Genomic DNA, 26,507 nt, shown 5'->3' on the forward strand with positions numbered 1-26,507 from the left:
CCAAGAGATCTCATTGTATTTTTTTTCAGGAGAATTTAGTGAATAACCGTATAACAGGTTATTTTCGCGGTTGTAAAATTTTGCGTTTTTCATTGAATAAGGTATACGAAATATTTTGGCAGTTATCAATTTTTCGGATTTAAAATTTTGATCAATACCTTTGCATGTACACTTTTAAATCGGCTGAATTTTTTTGGCGATTTTGTTCAATCCTCGAAAATAAGCGAAATTTTCATCCCGCAAAAAATTACCCGCTGTACGGTAGGTATGTCATGGGCAATTTTTCTCATGAGACATGTCACGATTGTTGACAATTCGCCGTTTCAGAATCTAATGTATTCTGGGTAATATTTTCAAAAGTGTACATCAAAATTTTTTATTAGTTCAGAATGTTTTAAACAATGGAAATCCACCCAAAGGCGTAACGTTATTTTTATTTTGGTGTACGAATTATTAGATTACCAATGGTCCTTAAATTCTGAAACGGCCAAGTGCATATTGTTGCCTTAAAGACTGCTAATATTATATGAATTTAAAACATATCGCATCAATATTTTGGAAAACCGTTATTAGGTAAACATGGTGTAGAGTAGACAGTGTAAACAATAATTCCAACTTAAAGTATTCAAAATGACTAAACTTTCAAATTATGTTTGTCAAAACGAGATAAGATCTGTGATTTTCTAAATGCTTATGTTAACATGTACGATTTATAAATGCTAATAGTAAAAAGGCATCTTATTCGTTCAAATTTTGTAAATCATGGATTGTTTTGAGTAAACCCCGACAGACATTATTTTTTAGAAACAGTTTAGAACGAACAATAAACGAATGCATTTTCCCATACATCAGTTACCAGGGACAATCCCACTATTTCCTTTCATACGACACAGAATCACAACATGTGTAGAAGGCTCGAATAAATATTAACACACTGTAATATATTTTTCACGCAAACATCATTGATTTCTTAAATTATTTGATCAAGGAAGTTTTAACTTGCCACAGCTTGTAAAAAAATGACAGTAAACGCAAGTAAAAAAATTACAGTATATGCAAGTGAAAAAATGTATACTATATATAAATATACATAAATGATGAAAAGCATCACCACTTCATTGGAATTGTACACGCTATTTAGCTTAAGATAGACCTGCGGGATATAGCAGGCAACATGTACAATTACAAGGAAACCCTGATGTATTTCATTTTCGTACTTATTGAAGTATGTGCAGGTAAGAACATTAGTAAACAATTCAGAAAGTAATAGCTGTTTAATTGTCATATTCTTTTTGAATGAAAAAACAACTTTACATGGTAAGACATGTGGTCTTTTAACACAGCATTTATTTGAAGTGATACACATGAGTTTAACAGGTATGCTTAGGATGAGAAAATTAACTTTTATATCACAAGTAATAGCTTTTCTAAAAAAGGCTAGCCGTCTCTTAGCTGATGAAAATGGAAAGTATTCTCGCTTTGTAGATTAATTCATTCAGAATAGCCTTGCATTATATTAAACAACAAATTTTACCACACACGTGAGGTCACACGTTATGAAGTAGTATATCGTTCAACGTTGTAAGTTTTTACAAACTCTAGAAGATTCGGCTATTTATAGATAAAAGTTACATGTGTACCAATATCGTGAATATGCATGATTAATGACCAGGCAAAATCTAATTGCTAAACAAGAGAGGAAAAATATAATACGCTACGGGATGGAAAGACATTTACTAGATTTGGACTGTCCTAACCAATCAACAAATTTTGGTTTTTCACATCTCGTAATATCTTCCAATCATGTAGTAAGAAGCATTCACGCACTGACTGTACATGTCCATCGTTCAATTCCTAATAACGTATCCAATGAGACGTTAATAAATGAGTGTTTCGTTGTTGAAATTCAATTTTGAAATAAATACAATGGATTTTTTTTCACCAACTTAGTGTGCGTTTTATACAAATGCTCACCTTGTTATTAAGATTTTTTTCATGATATTTAAAAAATACATTTTTTTTAGTTTGAATTCAACGATCCGAGGTTAAATGCATTTTCCACCACAAGTTATGACATAACATAAAATTACAATAATACAAATTGCCAGCTCCGAATGATAAGCCTTAAAAGTATCACGCAGTATTAAGGTCAATATCAGTTAAATAAGATTACAGTTGGGTGCTACATGGGAGCAGGATCTGCTTACTCTTCTGGAACACGCAAGATGACCCTCATTTTTTGGTGGGGTTTATGTTGTCTAGTCATAAGTTTACTTTGTTGTGTTTTGTGTTCTATTATTTGTCTGTTTGTATTTTTCCTTTGTTAACAATGGTGCTGTCAGTTTATTTTTATTCTATGAGTTTGAATGTCCCTCTTGTATCTTTCGACCCTATTTCATAGAAAAAAAACCTAATTACTACACAATGCCATGATCTTCATCAATGCCCTGACTAAACTATTTTGTATAAAATCTAAATACAATCTGAAGGACAAGGTTCTTTTAATGCATTCTATGATCTTGATTTCAATTTCATCCTAAAATGTAAAATGACTATTGAGAATTATTGACAATATGCCCAAGTTACATTTTTACACAAATATGCATAATAAAGGGACCAGTACTTTCTTTGTGAGAATATAATGAATAAAAATAAAGTTATTTTGTATTATTATTGATATCATTGTTCAATCTGAAGCCAACGGGAACTTATAATGTGCTTGCTAACGAAAGGCAGCAAATTATATAATGAGGTAATAACGACTTGAATCAAGCAAACCCATATTTATGTTATATAGTTGAATTTAAGACCTTGTCTCTTAAATGTATTTAGTTCATATTATAACTGTTATGTATTTTGTATTATTGGCAATAATGTAGTTATCAAAAGTACCAGGATTATAATTTAGTACGCCAGACGCTCGTTTCGTCTACATGAGACTCATCAGTGACGCTCAAATCGAAATATTTATAAAGCCAAAGAAGAACAAAGTTGAAGAGCATTGATCGACAAATTGACATATTAAATAAACCTGTCCAATGATTGTCTTTCTTATTTTTAAGTGTTGAGAATTTTGTATCGTTGAGGTTAATAAATAGATGGACAAAATGATTACCATTATGCTTTTTTTTAACATTTATTTCATCCAAAAAAAGTAGGTTTTACCAAAAACATATTTTAAGGGCATTTACGGTTTGATTAAAAAAAAAAAAACCCAAGGCATTAAAGATGAACAATTGTTTAAACACTTTTTGTTTCATTTTGTCATTCTTTTGTCTTAAGTTCGTTTTTCTTTTCTCCTCCTCTGAACACAGATAATTAGAATTTACAACTTAATTTGGTTGAAATATACAGCTTGTTTCTAAATGGAAAATAAGAATTGTCTTTAGCTCGAGAGAAAATGAAAATATTCCACAACAAAAGTACTACCAAATAAAGATATCAACCTGTTACAATTGTACCAAGTTAGATCAGTAATTAAAGATAAAAAAAAATAAAAAAAAATAACAGAAATGATCCGATTTTTATTTTTGAAACAGGTTTATATGAAATACAGAACTCCGTTATAAGTATTCGTAAAACATTCATAGCGGTCACGTCACGGAAGACTAAACACGATTTGACCGTCGTCTCCATGTCTCAATCGGGATTGCAATGAATATATATAGATGGTCATGTGGAAAAACATGTGGTTGTCATGTGACACGTGCGTGATGAAGTCAGAGGCGTCTGAACATACATTGTAGCTAATGTAAACAAAATGGGTCGCAATGGAAAAGAACTGACATCTGATCAGAAAAGTCGTCTCGATGCATTAAATGATGCAAGTAGCAATTATCTGTATCCGCTTTAGATTTGAAAATTGAAGGATAAAGCATATGCTCCAAACAGTGATGGTTTCCGTCCCAGAATTATTTTCATTACTCCATCAAGTGTAGAGTACCATATACTAGTATGCAGATCAGAGCTTGAACTGTCCGGTGGTTTGATTCAAACTATTACATTCGGAACAGTTGAGTTAATGACGATCGAAAGACAAACCAAAATTATATTTTATTCCGAAACATGCTTTGTATTTGTACTAGGCTGCTGACACCAGGATAAATTGTCACAATACCTCTTATACTTTCGGTTTTAAAGCACTGTACAAAGAAATATGTATTACAAAAGTACATAGTATATCGTTTAATTTCAAGGGAGTTACATACCTTTCTGTTTTCTATGAACCCATCGATTACTAATTTGGGTTGAATGTTCTACCTTACATTCCAGGTGTTACTGAATTTCCATGCCAATTTCCTTGTCAATGGCGCAACAAAACATTTCGTTTATTTGAAGCACGACATGAAGATGCATGGACGTTTAGTGCTGATGGTAAAACTAGCTTGTTAGGAGACTCTGAAGGTCGTCAAAATTTCAGTTGTTATCAAATAACAGAACGATTCCTTATTTTGAGGTTTGTTAATGTTAAAATTGCATGTACAATGTACCTTGTTGTCAAAATTAGTTTCAGTAATTCGTTTAATAAATTCCTTCTAGACTTGGAACTATAAATTAAAAATCCCAAAATTAGATGCACTGCATGATGCCTTTTTTTTTTTATTATAAAAAAATGTATACGCATTAGTTGTTTAAATTCATAGTTCCGTTTGATTAGGACAATGTATACAAAAAGGGAACAAAACTTGAATAGAAGCAATTAAGTTGAAAATATCATTATATAGAAAACGAGAGACTTCAGTTTTTTTTTAAACGGAAAACAGAAGAGGAGACAAGATACAACTTACAAGACAGTGCACGAGAACTAAACTAACATAATTGCTTTTCGCATTTGATTCAAGATTGTACGCGTTCTTGGTTCTCTTTTTACTGGTTTCTTGTCACGTAATGTTGTCATTTGTATTGTTATATTTAACATTGCCATACAAGCGCGAGGTTTGGCTTGCTACAAAACCAGATTCAAATCATCATTTGATTTTATTGTCTCCTGATATTTGTCAATACCTTCTTCTAATTCGAGAGACGACAATTATGAAAAAAAAGTTTTAAAATCCGGCACATAATACATAATAGGTTTACTTATAAGAATCGAATTGCATTGTACTAATGGGATTAACTTAGGTCAAACGTAACAAGCATTTAATAAAGATATGAATAATTGTTTTTTCAAATATTGAATTTAAACTTTGACAAAATTTAACTACTGATTTCTGCACCTTTTCAGGCTTAAGGATCGTGACTCCTCATTCAAGTGTTTTCCGATCTTTTATGACCCTGCAATTCCCTTGGAGATTAAATCAGGCGGTTGGAGTAAGTTTATTTGGTGTTAATCGCATTATTAAAGTCGCATATTCTATAAACGGAAATTCCAGTTATTGGCATATCCGTACAATTGCTACATGTATTTTGTAAAATATAATACAAACATGTATGATTTCATTATAATTCTGTCGAAATTCCCATACCCCTGAATATAACGATAGAATCATTTCTAAAAAAAAAAATGAAACCTGTATCTGACAATTATATTATACCAACCAAATATTCATGAGTAGCACACATGACTAATATTAAAATTTTATCATTTTGTTCAAGCTGACACATTTTCCGTTATTTATTTTTTTTCAAACTAATGCAGAGTGTGTTCTTTAAAAAAATTGAAGAAAAATGCAAATTAACCACTTACACCATGCAACTTGCATATAAATGGTGTAAAAAATGTAACTTTATTGAATGAGAATGTTTGATATATCATCAATTGTGGTAATTCAAATTGTATGTAAATTCTGTTTATTTGCAATAATTCAATTTTGGATGTAACGCGTCTAAACTGATTGTCTGACAGTGTTTTGTCTATCAGACCATTGGCATAATTTAGACATGTCAACGTGACGTTACAAGCGTTTTTTTCTCAGGATTATCTACGGCTTAAGATGGAATTTAGAATTGACTATAATATTTGTTTAGTCTATTCGAAATAACACAAAACATGTTGTTTTTGTTGTTTTTTCGTCATAGACAGAAACAAATATTACAGTCATTCATTAAGTATCAAACGAACTATCGTCTATTTTGGCAATTGCCATAACGTTGACTGTTTTTCGTCAATTTGTTTGTTTTTAAAGTTCTTTTGGTATTGCTGAAATATTTTAGTTCTGTTTATAGGTCCACACCAATTTCAAACGTTTCGATTGAGAGATGCTTTCATAACGCGCAGTTATGTCATGCATATTTAGAGCCACAGCAAATTAAAGAAATAAAACACTGAATAGAGACATATAAATGAATATATATATATAGATAAAAGATATATCATGCAAAGTTTGTGTGGTATTGTATCAAAGATATACGAAAATGTGGTGTGAGTGACAATGTGACAACTCTCCATCCAAATAACAATTTATTAAAGTAGACTATTAAAGGTATGTTTGGGTTCATTTTGAAGAAATCTAGAGACAAACAAAAAATCGCTCAGCCGTTCAGTAAGTGTTCTTGAAACGTTTGTTCTGTTTCAGATAACTTATATTCTCCCAATAAGACAGGTGCATTTACTGATTTATGTCCAGTATGTCAAGGGAAAGATGGGTTCACTTTATGGACAGCTGGTAAGCACAACTATTTTGAAATAAAATAATATTAATCTTTTATTGAGGTCCTTTAACGTTTTTCTTATATCCTCTGGTTTTATGTGCTTTTCGATATTTTACAACATGTTATTAAAATAATCCTTTACACAATCGCTTCGGGGTCTCATCTTCTGAATGTCTTAATAGTTCATGTACGTTAATTCTTTTTTAAAATTACACTTCAAAAGAGGAACGAAAGATAACAGAGGGACAGTCATTAATTGAAAATAAACTAACAACGCCATGGCTAAAAATGGAAAAGGCAAACAGACAAACAAAAGTACACATGAAAAAAAATATAGCCTTAAGATGATAAACAACTCGAACCCCACAAAAGACTAGGTTTGATCTCATATGCTCCGAAGGGATAAGCAGATCCTGCGCCACATGTGGCACCCGTCGTGTTGCTCATGTTATAGTAAATCCGGTAAATAGTCTAATTCGGTAGGTCACTTTGATGAAAAGAAAGGCGACTGTAGTTACGACGTAAGGAACATATCCGATATCATCTGTGAAATGGTTATAAAAATTGCACTAACTAAGTAGTCTGAAAGAGAAACCAATCACCGTAACTGATTTGAGAAAAGAAAACTGGAGTGGCTTTTTGTTTAATACTCATGAACATGATAAAGAACATACAATGGAAGTATTAGAAGTCCAAAGAAAATGTTGCTTGATTACTAACTTAATAAAAACCAATCAATTGATTTTTTAAACTCTTTTTCAGACCCAGGACCACCGTGTAAGTTTTAAACACTTTTATTGTTTTGCATTAATATACCCACCAGAACTAGAAATTAAAAAGACTACAGACACGGCTTCCTCCGCCTCATTTTTGGACTTATATCTCGAATTTGACATTCACCGTCATCTCAGTACCAGAATCTATAACAAACGAGACGATTTTAATTTTAAAATTATCAATTCCCCCCACCTTAGTAGTAATATACCAACTTCACCTGCATATGGAATATACATTTCCCAACTTATTCGGTATTCAAGAGCTTGCAGCTCCTATTCAGACTTTGTAAAACGTCACCAGTGTCTGAACAGAAAGTTGATGAACCAGGGGTATGTCAAAGAACGTCTCGTCCTTTTTCTAAAAAAGTTCATCGGATGATATCAAGAACTTGTTGATAAATATTCCGTATCAACTTCACAAATAATACAAGATGGTCTTAAAGTATATATTTTGCGTACTGACCATGCTGACGTTGGTTATCATCTTAAAAACGTGTTAAAGTATTCTTTTATTTGTCTTTATTAATATTACTTTTACTTTTAAGTCAGTTTGAAGTGACTCTGTGCTTATGTAAAACATCATACTTTGAACGACAATTTTTTTTTAATTAATATTACTTTTACGTATGGATCTTGACATACTTTGAATGATAAAACTGCTTTATTCAATAATACTACTCTTTCTGTGAAGTCTGTTTATATTTTACATTTGACTTGGAACTGTACCTATGTATCCCGTCATACTTTGAACCACACAATTATTTTATTTATTATTATTAATTTTACTGTTAAGTCTGTTTTTTGTTATATCTACTTTACGTGACTCTGCATTTATGTATGCCGTCATACTTTGAACGACAAAATTATTTTATGTCTACCTGTGCGAATTTCAAACGCGCAATTTTACACGAGTACTGAAAACCTTCCATTCTTTACGGGTAGACTTTACATAGATAAATAAAGTCGTATAAGATAAACAAAATGAGTATGTTAAATTTGATGTATGCCTTTTTGTGCTTCTTCATTACATTTGTTGTTTTTATAGTGATTAAGATGATAACACAATATTTACTGCTGTACCCCTATTTTTGACATTTTTACTCTTTGAGTATGTTTGTTTTGTTCATGCATCGTTGACAATGTAATGAAATTTGATGCGACTGTCATACAAGTGAGAGGTTTAGCTAGCTTTAAAACCAGGTTCAATCCACAATTTTCTACGTAAGAAAATGCCTGTACCAAGTCAGAAATATGACAGTTGTCATCCATTAGTTTGATGTGTTTGGACTTTTGATTTTGTCTTTTGATTTCGAACCTCCCTTTTTGAATCTTCCTCGGAGTTCAGTATTTTTGTGTTTTTACTTTTTTGTTGCTTTAATGAAAACAAAAAAGTGCTTATAATCTTTATATAAATAATACAAGATGTGGTATGATTGACAATGAGACAACCCTCCACAAGAGATCAAAATGACACAGAAATTAACAACTACAGGTCACCGTACCGCCTTCAACAAAGAGCAAATCCTATAAGCATAGGTATCTATAAAAGGCCCCAAAAAGACAACAAAAACTGTATTTTATTATCATTAAATTTATTATTACCTTTATGATAAGCATAATGGTAATATTATCATACGTATAGTGATAAAGTTAACATAAGCATAAAATGAAATCAATATAAAGATAATGAAAAAATCATTATAAGCATAATGTTTAAATTGTCATAAGAAAAATGATAAAATAAGTATAATAATTATACTAATATCAGTTTACGCATTATTATTTTATCCGTGTGAGCACAGTGATATAATTACAATAACGCAAAAATGAGTTAAATGATAACAATTGTCATTTTCCTTACTTGGTACAAGACAGTTGAAGAAAAACATGAAGATTGAACCTTTTTTTTTGCCGACCAAACCTACCGCTGGTATGGCAATGTTAGTTATAACACTAAAATGACAACATTGCAGGACAAAATTTACAATGTATTACACGATATGAACATTGATCTACCCTTCCGATGTAATTTTAGCTACCCCGCTCCCTCTGTCGCTAGACTGTAATAGACCATCATCATGTACCCCGCCTGGTGTAGTTTGTAATATGAGTGACACCATCCCAAAAACATGCGCACCAACAACTGAACCAACAACAACACATAGCCACTGTGGAAAGAAAAAGCAATTGCATCCAGTAATTTAGACATAAATGTGTTGAATGTGTCCGCTACAAGTTTGATATGCAAATAAAGATTCATTTCTCACTTATTTATTTATCTATTTATCTATTTAGGGAATGTATCAAAATAGGATAGCAAATCACAATGTGACAATCAAATGCAAATATTTTACTAATGGCATATACGACCAACGTAGTAAAGAAATCAAACTAAGACAGTTCCCCCCTTTCAAAAAAAGAAAGAAAAAAAAAAACCCGATTTAATTTTAGGATTACACATTTCTTAAATTGTGATGTTTAAATCTTCCCTTATACCAAAGCAGCACAAAAAGAAATAAAAGCATGGTTATTTCAGTACGATTTTACAGTATTGAAACAAGTTTTCCTTCAAACTAATCGTACCTAGTGTGGTTATTTACCTCATATCTTCATGTTATTTAAATGAAATGTTTACAACTGGATTTATATCATTCAGTCATTTTATGATAATTATTATATTGATTATCTTAACTAACATTGGAGAAGAAACAATTGGAACCGTCTACGTTATAGCAAGTCACCATGCATATCAAATATTTTTGCAGGAAAAGATATCTGCTGAACAAAACGTACAATCTTATTTCTTAAAATATGTATATATAGATCATGTAGATATGATATGTTCTTCCCGTATATTCTTTGTGCCAGGATATTGATTGGGCGTATTGCGTCTGTTTGTTTATTCCACATTGGCTTAATGCACAAAGAGAGTGGTGAGATCCCACATGACATGTTAAATTTCCCTATCCTTCGTAAGTATTGTGTGATTTTTAAATCGTGTTTCATATTAAGGTTTCGGAGTTAAGTAATGGCATTCATTTCGCAGAATAAATATACATTATTGTTACATTTTGTTAGAACTACCATGGCGTCTTTTGACAGAAAATGTTATTCCATGAACTTTGGTGAATAATTCTAACTAAATGCTGACGAAAATGAAAGAACACAAACAATGCAAATCCGCTATTCTTTTTAATAAGTTCCCACAGTTATCAAAACAAAACACCAGTATAAACCTAACATTCTACGTGCATGATTAAACAAATCTTTAGACTGACTTATAATACTCGTATGTTATCAGTTAAGTCTTGGTGACTTGATGATTTGATATATTAACCTTCCCTTCGACATGTTCGAAAGGTTATTTATCAAAGCAAATTGTGTGTTTCTATTGTTAGAGATCAGTTATAGTAGTTTCTACAGTGTCATGTATGATGACATTAGTTTGCTTCTCTGTAACCTTTTTATGTCTCTTCATACTTCTCAGGAGAAAGAAACACAATTCTAGCAATTCTCCGATGCTAATGGCAGACATTCCAATCCATAGACCAAGAGATCCTCCAATATTTGATAGAAAACTTTCAAACTGCAACCAATAAACATTTAGAAATATAATAGCAACCCATCAAAATACTATAACGGAATCTAGACAGTCATTAAACTTGGGGTTTAATTATTGTCACGAAACAGCATGCAATGAATATCAAACTTTCCTTTTGAATACTTTCCTAAGTAGTAAAACACGAACTCAGACATTATGAAATACCTAGACATGCATTATTGATTATCGAGTTGCTACTAGTATATTATTCTATTGAACTTTGCAAAATTAATGACCATTTTCTAATTCATATCATAGAATATCCTGATATTTTTACATAATAACGACTTGGTCAATGAAGTCAATGAATATCCGACTGCGTCTAACTATTCTGTTGATACATTAACGTTCATTTCTGTGTGTGTTACGTTTAGGTGTTGTGTCTCTTTTGTGTCGTAGTTCCCTTATGTTAGATACGTTTCCCTCAGTTTAAGTTTGTAACCCGGATCTGTTTTTTTTCTCTATCGATTTATGAATTTGAACAGCGGAAAACTACTGTTGCCTTTATTGATTGTTAAGCAGAATCCAATGATGTAATACATGTTTATCATATTATAACATATAGAGGAACTTAGAAATTGATTGTTTAATTAGTTGTAGTATCATGAGTATGAATAAATCTGTTTGTTATATCACTTCCCGAACGGAATATTAAGAACTACTTAGAAGGGAATAGATCTACGATTGTTATACAATTTTCATGTGGGAATTAAACATTTCATAATGGAGGGAAAATTTACGTCAACTAATTATCTTGTGAGCGTTTAATATTATACTGGACTTCAAACAAAACAAAATAAATGTACCCTATTTTGTACTTCTAACAACTTATATAGAACTATAGATATCTAATTTGAAGTAAAACTCTTTTTTTCGCTTCATATGCTGGCTTTTATTTGTCTATTCATTACTAAGTCGACCGTTTTAAATATTTTCTAGAACGATTCCCTCGGTAGAAAATAAAACATCAAAAATATATCAAACTCCGAGAAAAATTCAAAATGGATAATTCAATATTTAAATGGCAACATAAGCTCCAACCTATCAAACCGTCATATTCCAGACTTGGTACAGACATTTTATAGTGCAGAAAATGGTGGAACAGACCTGGTTTTATAGCTAGTTAAACCTCTCACCTGTTTAGTGTTGCTTCATATAAAGGAGCTACTTGACTTCGGTTATTTCAAAGGGGTTGAAAAAAATAAAATATTTCCTTTGAATGTTTTACCATGTTTACGTACGTATATTGAGTTGTTTAATCTTTATAGAAATTACTTATCACCAAAGTTATTAAAAACGAGGAACACGTTGCGTAAAATGTGAAGTATAGATTCTATTCATCCTACCGGGGACAACAAATAACACCTGTGTTTAGCGTGGTATGTTTTGCTCGGTCTTTTGGGTTTCTATGTATATTTTGTGATTGTTTTTTGTTTGTTTATTTTTTTCTCCCTTTACATTGACCTAAATGAGTCGTAAATTTTTTTACATCTTATTTTAACTTCAGTCTAGGTGTTCCCCACTCGATGTGTGTAAATTCACTGAGTGGTATGAAAGAATAGTATGGAGATGACATGAGTTATGAAATATTCCTGTTGAAGCTCTCCATTGGTACATTAAGACATTAATAATAAACTAAGGTGCCCTCACACAAAGTTGACGTTAGGTGAATTCATCTACATGTACATCTACTTTTGTAGACTCCTTTTGATCTTTAAGCTCTTAGCGTTTCTACCCATTCATAAATCCCTTGATCGTGGCTTAATACAGTTCCCGGTGCATGTGATGATTGTTAATACTAGGAAAGCGCTCATACATCAACAAAGTTATAAATTGTTGTTTTTATACTCTACCATAACAGCAACTCAACAAATAAGCACACATATCGTACCGTGATTGAAGGTATTTCTTCTGTTACTTCCTCATACAGCGACGAAAAGTATATACTTATTTGCAACAAACTGTTTCTACAAAACAAAAGCTTACATATTAGGCCATGTTCACACCAAACTCTATGTACAGTAAATATGTTTACAATTAGTTCTATGTAATGTGGTTTTACATCAAGTTTGTCTACATCTATACACCTGGTGTAATAACCTGTTTTTATAACGTTTACATGAGGTTTGTTCACACTTGTAAACTATTTGTCATTCAAATGTTCGTTAAATGGATTTGAATTTAATTTTCCTGGACAATTTTTGTAGCAGTTTTGAAAGACATTTTAATTATTTGCAGTAATTTCATATTTCACATATACATGTAGGATATAAAGATAATAACATGTATTTTATAACCTGCACAAAAGATTTGTTCACACTTGTAAACTATATGTCAAATAAATGGTCGTTACATACAATCGAATTCAAATTTCTCAGTCATATTTTGTAACAGTTTTGAAAGCCATTTCGATGATTTGCACTACATTAAATATACTTAAGGAGCTATCATCTGATTGTAAGTGGGGGTTGGATGCAAATTTAAAAAAGAAGGCACAACAGGTTTTTTAAGTAAAAATTAATAGCAGGATGAGCATCTTGGCAAAGAAAAGTCAGGATGCAGAACCGAATTTAGTTGAAAAAAATGCAGCATGCTAACAGACAAAGAAGAAGGATTGAGATAAATTAACAGTTCGTACTTTGCAAATTAATGCTGTTTTTTTTTTATTTCTTATGCATTTTACCTCATCTCAAATAATAGCCAAACAATACATGTTTAGTTTACATGTGAATTACACAACACCGAGTTTAGGTTAATGGGGACCTTAGTCGCTAATCCAAAACAAAACTAGCATGTAACATTGATTACTTATATATATAAATATATATTAATGTTGTACATTCATTTTGAAAGGCATTAAAAGAAACCATCAATTAAATACTGTGGGTAAATGTAAAAGAAGTAGATATTGTTCATTGCCATATAAACCGATCACACATCAATTGACGCGGATGAAAAAAAAAGAACGAGCTAGCCGTAAAACTAGGGTTTATCAATCATTTTCTACATAAAGAAATGTGTGTATCAAGTCAGGAATATTACAGCCGTTTTCAATTCGTTTGATGTGTTTAAGTTAAGGATATTGCAAGTGACTTTTCGATTTTGTTTTCAAATATCTTTTTAATGTTTGAAAAGTAGTTTTCAGTAAAAGTCAATCATTTATAATTATTCATTGATAACTAACATTAGATTGCAACTTGTTTAAGAAAAATGCCAGATAAATTTCTTAGTGAGAAAATATACGATATAGAGATATAAAAGCACGTAGTCTACCTTGAATTTGCGTAAGATAGTCCTTTGCTTTTCAATATTTTTTCAAGTAAATCTTCATAGTTTTCTGCTGGCCATCTGGTTGTCGAAATTGTCATCGCGTGCCTTTTTTCACTACAATTTTTAAAAGGATTTACATCAATTCAAAGAAAACGAGAAAAAAAACCGAAATTCTTTAAAATAAGAATATTACGTTGGCGTTGGTACTTGCTTCACATTTATGTTCTCATCATATAAAGTTCTATATACCATTACAGTAATTAAATTCCAAACAATAATTTAATAAAAAAACCCACATATTTGTATTCAAACAATCGAAAGAAATGCGTTCTGTATAAATGAAAAATGTACTGACTGAAAAACATGTAAATCCTTAAATCGATTTATTGATTCATCTTTTTGTATTGTTTGTTTAAAGTCTCCTATTTACCTGCAAGGATTTAGGCAGTTGCATCCAGTCACGTTTTCATGGACATTTTCTATACAATCAAAGTCTGAAAAACAACATAATTTGAAATGATAAGCTTTTCGAAAACTAACGAAAAGTTTTAAAGTTAGCGAGTCTGATAGTTTACATGTTTTTATTTTAAGGTTAGCTTTACAATAATTCATAGTAATTTAAGTTTATTATTGAGGAAGTAAAAATCTGCATGTAAACTTCACTATTTGATATCGTTACTTAAACGCTGTAAACATTCTTTTAACAGAACAGGGAAGAACATTGCCAACATTTGAAACCACTGTGGACGCAAGGGTATCATTTTTGTGGATATCCGAAAACCGTCATATGCGTGGATATTTGATTTCGTGGTTTGGCCAATCGCTGTATAGTATACAAAGTCTATTTAAAATATATAATTGCGTTGAACAATTGAATCCGGTGTTCACCTGTACCCAACAATCCATTAAAAATTGGTATCCAATGAATATTGATAAATCCAAAGTATAAGTACTAAAATATTTTAACAATACTAGTACTGTATGTATTTGGTATGTTAAAAGAAATAACAATCAAGAACAGGATAGACAATTAGCCTTTCATAACTGTAATTGACAGTGATAGACGTCGATTGAAAGACTAATTATTGTTTGTCAAAATTTCAAGATAAATGTAAGATCTTTATTTTCATATCAGAGTTTCCTTCACTTAGTAGTGCTGAAGCCTTTTTAATGGACATTGTGGAAGAAATTAAGTTTATTACTTTTTATGTTATGAAAGCTTCTAATTGTTTAATTGTTCTTTTAAAGGGAAATTTTGGGTATTCACGCGAACTGTCCAAATACACATGTATTGCTTTTTTTTGTTGTTTTTTTAAATCCTTTTCCATAATCTTTTTTCGGCAACTGTTTCCTGAATCTATTTTCATATTTCGTCAAGTTTCTTCGTGAACTATAAACGACTGAAAAAAGTGGAAATGACGGGAAGCCAGGTTATAGATTTCTATTTGTTCGATTTTAAATTTTTGAAAACTTTCTGAAAACAAATGGCTCCAATTATTTCACAAAACGCTCTCGTTTTAGCCTAAACGAAACATTTGAATAGTCTTTCTAAATCTTTGAAATTATTCAAAATGTCTTCTGATTTTAACGGTATTCTTTGGTTTCCTACTGTGTGTATTTCGTTCAGTATTAATCATATCCGTGTTATGGTAACATATGGAACGACAAGACTGCCTTATGTTGATGATCAGCATAATATACTGGGGTCAAAACATATGCAGTGGTCAAAACTGTATATGCAGTTCTCACAGCATTATATGAAGTGGTCACAACATTATATGCAGTGCTCACAACATTATATGCAGTGCTCACAACATTATATGCAGTGCTTACACCATTAAATGCAGCGCTCACAACATTATATGCAGCGCTCACAACATTATATGCAGTGCTCACACCATTATATGTAGTTTTCACAACATTATATGCAGTGCTCACAACATTATATGCAGTGCTCACACCATTATATGCAGCGCTCACACCATTATATGTAGTTTTTACAACATTATATGCAGCGCTCACACCATTATATGCAGTGCTCACACCATTATATGAAGTTTTCACAACATTATATTCAGTGGTCACAACATTAAATGCAGCGCTCACAACATTATATGCAGTGCTCACACCATTATATGCAGCGCTCACAACATTATATGCAGCGCTCACAACATTATATGCAGTGCTCACACCATTATATGTAGTTTTCTCAACATTCTATGCAGTGCTCACAACATTATATGCAGTGCTCACACCATTATATGCAGCGCTCACACCATTATATGCAGCGCTCACAACATTATATGCAGTGCTCACAACATTATATGCAGTGCTCACACCATTATATGCAGCGCTCACAACATTATATGCAGCGCTCACAACATTATATACAGTGCTCACACCATTATATGTAGTTTTCACAACATTATATGCAGTGGTCACAACATTTTACGTTTTATTGTTGATAAAATAGATGATCAGTGATGGTGATGGTGATGATTGATGTATGAGATGCCTTAAAGATAACATGACTTAAATGACTGTTTTAATCTGTTTACTGTCCATTATCAATTATGACTGGATTCGGCAATTTCCGCTAAAAATAATCCAAAGTTAACCGAATCTCAACCACCACCATCACATACATCATCACCATCACTGATCATCATTATATATGCAGTGCTCACCACATAATACTCAGTGGTATTAAAAGTGCTTAAAAGTGGCGTTAAAACACCAACCAAAAAAATCCAAATAAAATAATAATAAATAATACTTCAATAATAGACATTGAACAGTTGGAAAGTGTTAATTATATTGAAAATGTATTTGTTATCAGATTGTAACATGTTTTATCATGAACGATCGATACCTTGACTGGTACAGGTGTATAGATCAGTCTTCCCATTAGGAAAGGTCAGTAGACAGGTGCACTTTTCTTTTACATTCCTTTCAACACATTCCTCGAAACACGCCTAGAAAAAGTATATTACTGTTGAGTGCATTATACTAGTTATGAATACACAATCGTGTCTGAACATGTAATAGTAATATCTAATATGTTATAATATTCCTAATTGTTTTGTCGTCAACAAAAATAAATATGTGGCTCAATATCATGTAAGTCCAAAAATTTTAAACAAAACAAACTACGTGTATGCAAAAACAGAAACATACAGAATTTTGTGTTCTCGTGTAAAGACATTTCATTGTTTTAATAAACGTGTCAAATAAGGGTTTTAGAGAACTCTTTAGAACATAAACATGTGTTCTTTATGCATATTTTGATGTATGAAACATGTCCATTTAATGTGTACTCGTAAACTTCGACATTTTTAAACATTACAAAGATAGACTTTGGAAAAGAAATATCATGGTAATTATTAGACCTTTTCATTTTTTGGTAGTAAATCTAAACAGTTTCTAATGCTGGACGGTCATTTCACTGTATGGGATTAATACATTTGTACAATTTATCAGATTTAAAATCCTTTTCCGATAGGATTTGTGAAATGTCTTTCACGAGAAATTTGTGTTTAGAATATACATGATATAGTGAATCAAAATTCAGAGTTGTTGCAATAGTGCTAAACGTACAAAGAGCATTGTACTCTCTTAAATGACGTGACTGCCATCTTGTTCATCCAGCCGCACTGTGTCATTACTACTACTGGTTAGCTTAAACGAAATAATGATATCATATTTCTATTCCCTAGTTTTATCGATATAATTTTACCACATTGACAACTTATCATACTTTTCAAAAGTATCTGTCATGATTTTATCTGTTATGAACTTAAATCAATAACTGATGATTTATGTGTTCATGTTGTAAAAAAAATTCATTAACTGAGGACCATTTGCAATTTCGTGGATATTTTATCTCCTTGCTGTGCTACACAGATCAGGGCAAATACAAAATGCTAATAGCGCCCCAACAAATAATGTCATATAACCTTTCTCGGTCACATTTCTGTCCAGATTGTGAAGTTGCTGAAATTAATTTGACGTTTTTCTAGTGTTGAAAGGGGGATTACAAATATAAATGTTTATCAACCTTAATATTGCGAGTTTATTGAAAGACTATACTGGTTACTAGAACAATTATATGTAACACTGGCAGTTTCTCGAAATCATCTCATCATAATATCCCTTGCCACTATGTGTTAACAAGACAATATAATAAAAATAACTGACTTACATTAATATTACTGAATGTGTTGCTTTCATCACAAACTGTTGTACCAGATATTCTCTCAATTTTTTTCTTAAAAAAATGAATCAACGTAGTTTGAATTTTTATTTCTGGATTGACAACATGTTTCTTACGATTAATGGACTTATTTTTCAATATAACAGTTTAAGCTTTCCTATTGGAAGAACGATGCCACTCGTCTCGCCGCTAGTTCTTTTCTTTATGAATAGAGAGAATTTCAGCTTCCGAATTGTTACTTACCATTTGTATGTAGCAGTATTAGTGCCTGAGTATAACATCTCCCAGTCGATGCGATATTTCAGAGTTTTTGCTCTTCACAAGGAAGGTATTAAACCAAGATTTGAAATTAAATGACGCCATCACGAGTTGGTTCACCGTTATGAAATATCAGTTTCACAAATTTATGTTACTAAAATTTCGTCCCGTTTTCTGAATGTAACCTTCCGATTTTAACATATTAAACATATTACCGAGTTTATACTAACATGAGCTACACGACGGAAAACACATTAGGATCAGGATATGCTCGTTAATTTTTTATGTGTACTTTTTTGTCTGTTGGTGATTTCTCCTATTTTTTGTAGCCATGTTGTTGTCAGAAAAACAGGAATAGTCCAGTATTTGAATTTACAATTCTCTTCAATACGCATGGTGTACAAGGAATAACAATACTTTTGCGAAAAAAAAAATATTTCAGTACTTCATATTTCATTTTGTCACCCCATATTTTCAACAACTATGAAATATGTCTATATGTGAATGGGGACAAAGCCTGGACTAATTCTTACCTGAATTAAAGAAATGTCAGTTCTAAATCCAGTAGCAACAGAGATACCATTGTTTTCTAAATAAGGATGAGAACCGTGTTCATGGATAGACAATCTTATCCCCGCTTCAGAAGCTATGAATGGGACGTAATCACTCTGATTTACATTGATTATCAGCTGTAAAGCTAAATATATATAGACAAATCAATTTGTAGCTTCAGATAATTTACTTCACAAATCTTGTTTGAACTACAATTCAAAATCATGTCACTACAATTTTACACCAACTAAAAGTATTTAAATATAAACAAGTTATACAGTATTGTCAGGAGTGCTGGTATGGTCACAATAATATGAATAAAAAAATACAAAAATTTGTCTTTTCGTAGTCTATTTTTTTTTGTTATTAAAACTGTGTAAGATATGTTACAAATAAACATATTTACCAAAAAGTGGCCCTGCACGTTTTGTGATCACTGGTTCTGGTGGAAATCTGTAGCATATACCATAGTACTTGTCAAAAAATGGAACGAATACGCTGAAACGAAATGAATGTATTTTAAAACCTAACACCCAAATAAACTAGTTCTACTATTTAAAGCGGTAAATTATAGAGATAACAAAAAAGTATATGATTCGATAACAAAAAATTCTCAATTCAAAACTATACTTTCTTTACTTTGTTTAGTTGGTTCCAGATCTTTTTTCATTTTTTCTAAGATCATATGAAGGCTTCAGTAGTATATAGGTGTTCAAAAGTCATACATTGATTGAAAGAAAACAGATCGGAGTTACAAACCTAAAACGAAGGAAACACTTTAACTATAAGAGAACAACTAAAATTATCAAAAACACATGTCAACATACATAGACACGAATCATTTGATAACAAGTGACACATTCCTGACTAGATACAGGACATTTTCAGACAATGGTGGATGAGACCTGCTTTAATGGCTAGACAAACCTCCTGCTTTTTTGGCAATATTAAAATGTATCGCGCGCGAAAAGGACAAAACTATGTGACAAAAATACAGAACGATCAAACGCATGAACTGTCAACCCACTGAGGTATCAGCTCTTATTTGATAAAAGCATTTTCTGCGAAACTTGTTTTCCCTAAACAAAAAATCGAATTAATTTAAACAGATCAAAATATTACATATCTGTATTCATATCAGATTTATTATCAGTCGTCTGTGATATGACGAATATCATGTTGTAATTTTATTCTATTGAAGCTTCCCCTTTGACAAAATATTAGTGTAGAATAAAAAACTATTTTATTTTTTAGAATTTCCACACGTAATGGTTAGTGCAAAACAACTACATACTAGTCGATGAATATATCTAATCATATTTAAGAAATATGTAATCATAAAGTATGCAAACGCACTTGTATTTTCTAGATATTTCACACCAACACCGATCATACTGAACAACATATTGATACTCTCAGTATATGATAATATTTGATATATTGCTATGTTAACATGTAAATTTCAAAGAAAAAAATACAGTATATCGCCATAACTAAAATTGACAACTGTGCAATATTTTACAAAATAATGTACAAGTAATTTCAATTCATTAAACAATTTCTGTCTACGTTTTTTCAGTTGATATTATACTCTTACAATTAACCTTTCTTCCGGAAAACAAAAGTACGTATGCTAGATATGTGACCAATTGCATAGCAGAAAACTAGAACCAGTTAAACATATTATACCTTTCATTACATTGACGTCCCTCAAAATTGCAATAGATAACAAAGTCGGAATAATCCGCAGACAATGCTTTAATTGCCTGCTCTGTTTCATTTTCATAATCGCCATTGCTACCATAACTACTCATCATTAGTCTGAATGCCCCGGATGCTCTCAAGATTGGATCAACATCTAAGTCCACTGCAGATGAAATAATTTTATTCAAAATAATGATACATGAATTTAATTATTTTATTTTATCCTGCAATTGGGTGTTCTACTATACAGATACAGCCCTACAAATATCGCTGTGCTGTACATGTATGCTATACAGAAATCGCTTTAAAGCTCTGCCCACTGCCGGACTGAGTATTGAATGAACCTGCGTGACCTCAGAATGTGTATTGCAGTCGCATTTCAATGATGTATTAATTGCCAATTAACAATTACTTTTATACGTTCTGTTTGAACTTTCCGGATCATTCAGCCACTGAAACGCCTATTAAAGCTTCAGCCCAACATTTTCATTTAAATAAAGTGCACAATATAAACAAATTAAAATGTCCATCGTAAACAAAACAAGGAGTGATCGCATGCCGCCTTAGTGGCTAGGTGTTGAATCGTACATGATGGTGTAATTATCAAAGAAAAGAGGATGATGAGAACAATTAATTATATTTGTAGTCACACTGATGTTCCATATCGAGATTGTAACATAGACTGTAAGCCAATTGTTATTGTTTTGGTTTTTAAAACCACAACTAGTTGTCGTTTCTTTTCTGCGCCACCAGCCTTTTAGCCAGAACATGTTTAATGACATGAAATATCAGTGATACGTTCACTTTCTACAACTATATTATTCTATAAATATTGTTGATTTGGATTTAAAAACATTAGATCGATGCCACTGATATGTGACATGTCTCTTCTGAGCCAACAGACTGTTAATAATGACATATAATATCATTGATAATATGTGTTTGATCTACAAAAATATTGTTTATTAAATGTTATATTATTCAAGAAATTAAGGCTTGACTACCAAAAGTCATACATTTTTTTAGTGATTTAACAAATCATTTTATAATTCCCGTTTTTCAAGTATTCCTTAAAACAATAGTCTCTATTCTAAATTTTAAATTTTCAATTATCAACCGCTGTTTCGAACAATCGAAACCGTCTTTGAAAATGAATATATATGTTTTTAGAAATGAGAGCATTTTGGACTAAACGAAGATCTATAGTATATCCTGTACAACTCCATAGGATGTGGTTCATAAATAAGATAAAAAAATTGAAATAAAACGACACTTTTTCTGTCGATTTTAAACTGTGGTTTTTAAAATTAAAATGCATCTGGCTAACAAACCATCATTGTTACGGAAATGTCGGATGCGACAATCGTTCATTTTGCCAGCTGAACTGCACCAGAAGCAATTAGAAATATTTACATACCAACGACAAGTTTTAAGTATATTCTTGGACTCTCAGCAATGCCGTATTCATTTTCAGCCGTACATATGTAGACTCCACGATCACTCTGTTCGGCATTGAAAATTGTCAGTGACGGATTGTCGGGTGTAGACCCATTGTACTTGTTTTCACTGTCACTTGTTAAATCCACGGTGGTACCGCCTACTTCCCTCTGCCAATTAATAGAAAAGTCTGGAGTATTGTCGGTCACATCACATTCCAGTGTTATCGTTCCCTTCAAGTGAACTGTGTAAAATGTTCTCTGAATTGCAACATTAGGAACTGAAAGCATGAATAGTTACGCATATATCGATAGATTTTTTACACATTCATTTATTTTGATTCAGTTTTATTAAGGTTATAGATAGAAAAGAATATTTAATTTCTCAAAATGCACAGTATAACATATTAAAAGTGTCTATGAGATATATAGTACAGTGTTGCACTTTATAAATATTTTACCGACAAAGCAGATAATCAACTAGAATTAAGGAACTAGAAATATTACAATTTTAAACAAAATAAAAAAAAAACAATTATGATAATCCAAACTATCTTTGTCTTCCAGCTCTCATTATTAATAGCAAATGAAGGAATTTTTTCAAGATACATTTTAGTCAAAATATATTTACCCTGATCGTTTTCAACTGCTTTACGAATGTCCCTCTAAAAGAAAAAAATAAATGAAAGTAATAATTGAGATTGATTGTGGTAAAGGTCATTAAAATTCAAAATAGAATATGCTCCTTAAAATAAAACAAGAAAAAAAAAAAACACCCCACAACAACAATTGAATTACACGTTATAAATTTCAAGCGTTCGAAGCGCTTTTTTGTGACCTTTGCAGTGTTTGACGTCAAACACACAAAGCAATACATGTTTTAAATTTGATAATATTTGTTTTTGTTAAATATTTGTTTGGTTCGATATTGTGACACAGTGATGACTGTTGTACCCATAGTCTGACCGATTTATCTATTATGTTTGTTTTGTTCATGCCTCGTTGACAATATAACGTAACTGATGCGGCCGTCCTGCATACAAGCGAGAGTTTTAGCGCTATAAAACCAGCCACCAATTTCTACATAAATGCCTGTCCCAAGTCAGGAATATGAGAGTTCTTGTTCATTTGTTTGATGTGTTTTAACATTTGATTTTGCCATTTAATTAGGAACTTTTCGTTTTTAATTTCCTTCGGAGTTCATTATTTTTGTGATTTTACTTTTTCTGTACAATTCGATATTAACAATTATAATGAAAAACATTACACACGATCTTGAATGTGACAAACTAGTATAACTAACGTTCCTTTATGATTTACTTAAGTGAAAGTTAAACATGATAGTAAAAAAAATCGTTATATTAAATTTGCATTGGTACAATTTGTCAAATCGAAAAAAAATTAAATTAGAATCTGCCTCAATTTTGGCTTCAAGTTTGGGATTAGACATTTGAAGTTTTATTTAGATATTGATTTATCAGAAATACTCTAACCTAATCATCTGTAGGAAAAGGATAAATCAATATGATATTAATTCGTTAGTCTTAAATACATGACCATTTAGTTATAAACTGGTTTGATACGCAAATGGTCCATCGTAGCAAATATAATCTAGTATGTCATTTAAAGTCCGTATACGTTTTAGGTAGATATATTAAGATGAGGTATTAGTGCTATTGACATTTCGTCATCTCTTCATCGAAGTCTTAATTTGTAAAATATGAAATAGTTATTACCTTTTTACGTTTGCCATGACCGGCTGTTGAGTCATCAAAACGTTTTTCGATTTCTGTAATTATGATTTGGTGCTCTAAAAACAATTCATTACCCATATAGTTCTCCATTCCATGTCCATCCCACTTTGAATATTGGTCTATCATCTTTGAATAGCTGACGGGGTTCAAATTACAGAATGAAACAGCAGGAAAGTACACTTCCTTGTATCGGATGGAGATTTTAGTGTTGACTATTTTACTGTAGAATGAAATATATAATCAAGGAAGTTAATGACGTGGTATGTGGTTTTTTGGGGTACATGTAAATGTAGCACAATTGCTGATTTCCACTCTAGATCACCTGATTTAGTATTTGAGTTTGTGAATTAGGCTTTTTAAAGCGACTGTTTGGCTTTTCGTCATTGTATTTGATAAGTAAAGACGGCCGACATCGAAAATTAACTAATCAAAGGAGTAATTGATCTTAAAAGTCGCGTTTTGCTTATGATTTTGCGAAATTAACAACAGATTAATTGAATTTGTTTAAACATTATTCACTGATCATCGTCATAACAAGTAGAAAGCATTCACCATGACGAAAACAGTCGGATGAATCCCTATAGAATTTAATGTCCGAGAAATCAGACAATTTTTAAACAAACATGAAGACGTAAATACATATACATGTTCTTTCTCAGAATGGGTGAAGGATGAAAGTTCACTGGAACAAATGATAATTAAAAACTGTATGAGACTATGAATTTAAATGCTACTTTTTTTTTTTATTAAAGACTCAAAAGTGCTAAGCATCTAGAATACTTATATGATAATACGCTATTTTTTCTGCAGATAAAAATGCCTTGTTTTGGAAAGAGGGAGATAAGTTCCATTGCATAAACTGCTTGATAAACAGTTTCGGTATTGACGATTCACTTAGAAACTTCATATATAACCACACGACACTTTGTGATGAAGAAGTCTTGAAAAGCATAGGTCTGTTCTATGTTCCTTTTGACATTTCCATAGCAGACAAAGGGCTAGACATACCTTCATTGTACTAGATATCTACTTTATATATGTGTCCTAATTTATTACAAACAATGTTATAGTGTTAGGTCTTTGATGTTCTCAACAAATAAAGGCAACAGTAGTATATCGCTGTTCAAAATTCATAAATCGATACAGGAAAAAAACATATCCGGGTTACAAATAAAAATTGAGGGAAACGTATCAAATACAAAAGAACTACGACTCAACAGAAACACAACATTAAATGTAACAAACAGAAACGAACTAAAATATAACAATGGCCAACAAAACCATTTTCTAAATTATTAAAACCCGTTCTGTAAGCAATGAAAGATGAATAATGAAGTTATATTAACTACCTTCTCTAGGTGCAGCATGACTTATATTTGGATACGGAAAAAAATCAAAAGATTTGTTATAATGCATACTATCTTAGTCTCTTTGTTGTTTATATAGAAACAAACGATTATTAATTCTTTACACAAATATTCCACAATCCCAATTGAAATGCAAATCTATGGAACGCCAACACTGTCTTGTTATGATCATTTTCATAATATGATGTGCATTTACCTTTATATGATGTGCATTTACCTTTATATGCTGTGCTTTTATCTTTATATGATGTGCACTTGTCATTATATGATGTGCAGGCACCTGTATATGATGTGCAAATATCCTTATATGATGTGCAAATATCCTTATATGATGTGCAAATATCCTTATATGATGTGCAAACATCATTATATTATGTGCAAACATACTTATATGATGTGCATATGATGTGCATATATACTTATATGATATGCAAATATACTTATATGATGTGCAAATATACTTATATGATGTGCAAACATTCTTATATGATGTGCAAATGTACTTATATTATGTTGAAAGATCCTTATATGCTGTGCACATATACTTATATGCTGTGCACATATACTTATATGCTGTGCAAATATACTTATATTCTGTGCAAATATACTTATATGGTGAGTACATATCCTTATATTACGTGCAAACATCTTTATATGATGTGGTTGTGTCATTATATTATGTGCTTGTAATCTTATATTATGTGGTTAGGTTTACTTCATTATATGATGTCGAAACGTCATTATATGATGTGCTTTCATCGTCGTTATGGTCAATGAACGTGATTACGATTAGAATGATTACTGTCTACGTCATAACTGATTCCGATCTGCTTCTGTAAACTATTAACCCGGCTTAAATATGTGTCTATCGCTAGCAAAAGTGCAATTTATAGGGAAAATGAGACAAAGCAATTTAACAAAATCAACGTTTCAAAAATTTCGGTTGAAGATTAAGATCAGTTTATATGTTGACAGTGTAGGAGCT

General features: G+C 31.4%; 3 protein-coding genes across 3 annotated transcripts; 1 reads left to right on the forward strand and 2 right to left on the reverse strand.

Moving 5' to 3' along the window:
• Nucleotides 1-993: 993 nt before the first annotated feature.
• Nucleotides 994-9,637, forward strand: LOC134687190 (uncharacterized). Its single transcript, XM_063547282.1, has 6 exons — nt 994-1,235; nt 4,273-4,456; nt 5,225-5,310; nt 6,516-6,605; nt 7,354-7,368; nt 9,403-9,637. Exons 1-6 carry the CDS (start codon nt 1,175-1,177, stop codon nt 9,570-9,572), a joined length of 606 nt encoding a protein of 201 aa, XP_063403352.1. The 5' UTR covers nt 994-1,174; the 3' UTR covers nt 9,573-9,637.
• An 886-nt stretch (nt 9,638-10,523) lies between these two features.
• Nucleotides 10,524-19,340, reverse strand: LOC134686157 (amiloride-sensitive sodium channel subunit alpha-like). Its single transcript, XM_063545831.1, has 7 exons — nt 19,243-19,340; nt 18,440-18,505; nt 17,111-17,213; nt 14,669-14,732; nt 14,242-14,352; nt 12,860-12,935; nt 10,524-10,953 (listed from the first exon to the last, which is right to left on the reverse strand). Exons 5-7 carry the CDS (start codon nt 14,334-14,336, stop codon nt 10,762-10,764), a joined length of 363 nt encoding a protein of 120 aa, XP_063401901.1. The 5' UTR covers nt 14,337-14,352; nt 14,669-14,732; nt 17,111-17,213; nt 18,440-18,505; nt 19,243-19,340; the 3' UTR covers nt 10,524-10,761.
• Nucleotides 19,341-20,925: 1,585 nt separating this feature from the next.
• Nucleotides 20,926-24,281, reverse strand: LOC134687801 (uncharacterized). Its single transcript, XM_063548256.1, has 4 exons — nt 24,138-24,281; nt 23,033-23,066; nt 22,383-22,682; nt 20,926-21,128 (listed from the first exon to the last, which is right to left on the reverse strand). The coding sequence occupies exons 1-4, from the start codon at nt 24,279-24,281 to the stop codon at nt 20,926-20,928; spliced, it is 681 nt and encodes a 226-aa protein (XP_063404326.1).
• Nucleotides 24,282-26,507: the final 2,226 nt, after the last annotated feature.

Source organism: Mytilus trossulus, chromosome 10 (genome assembly GCF_036588685.1).
Source record: "Mytilus trossulus isolate FHL-02 chromosome 10, PNRI_Mtr1.1.1.hap1, whole genome shotgun sequence".
NCBI lineage: Eukaryota > Metazoa > Mollusca > Bivalvia > Mytilida > Mytilidae > Mytilus > Mytilus trossulus.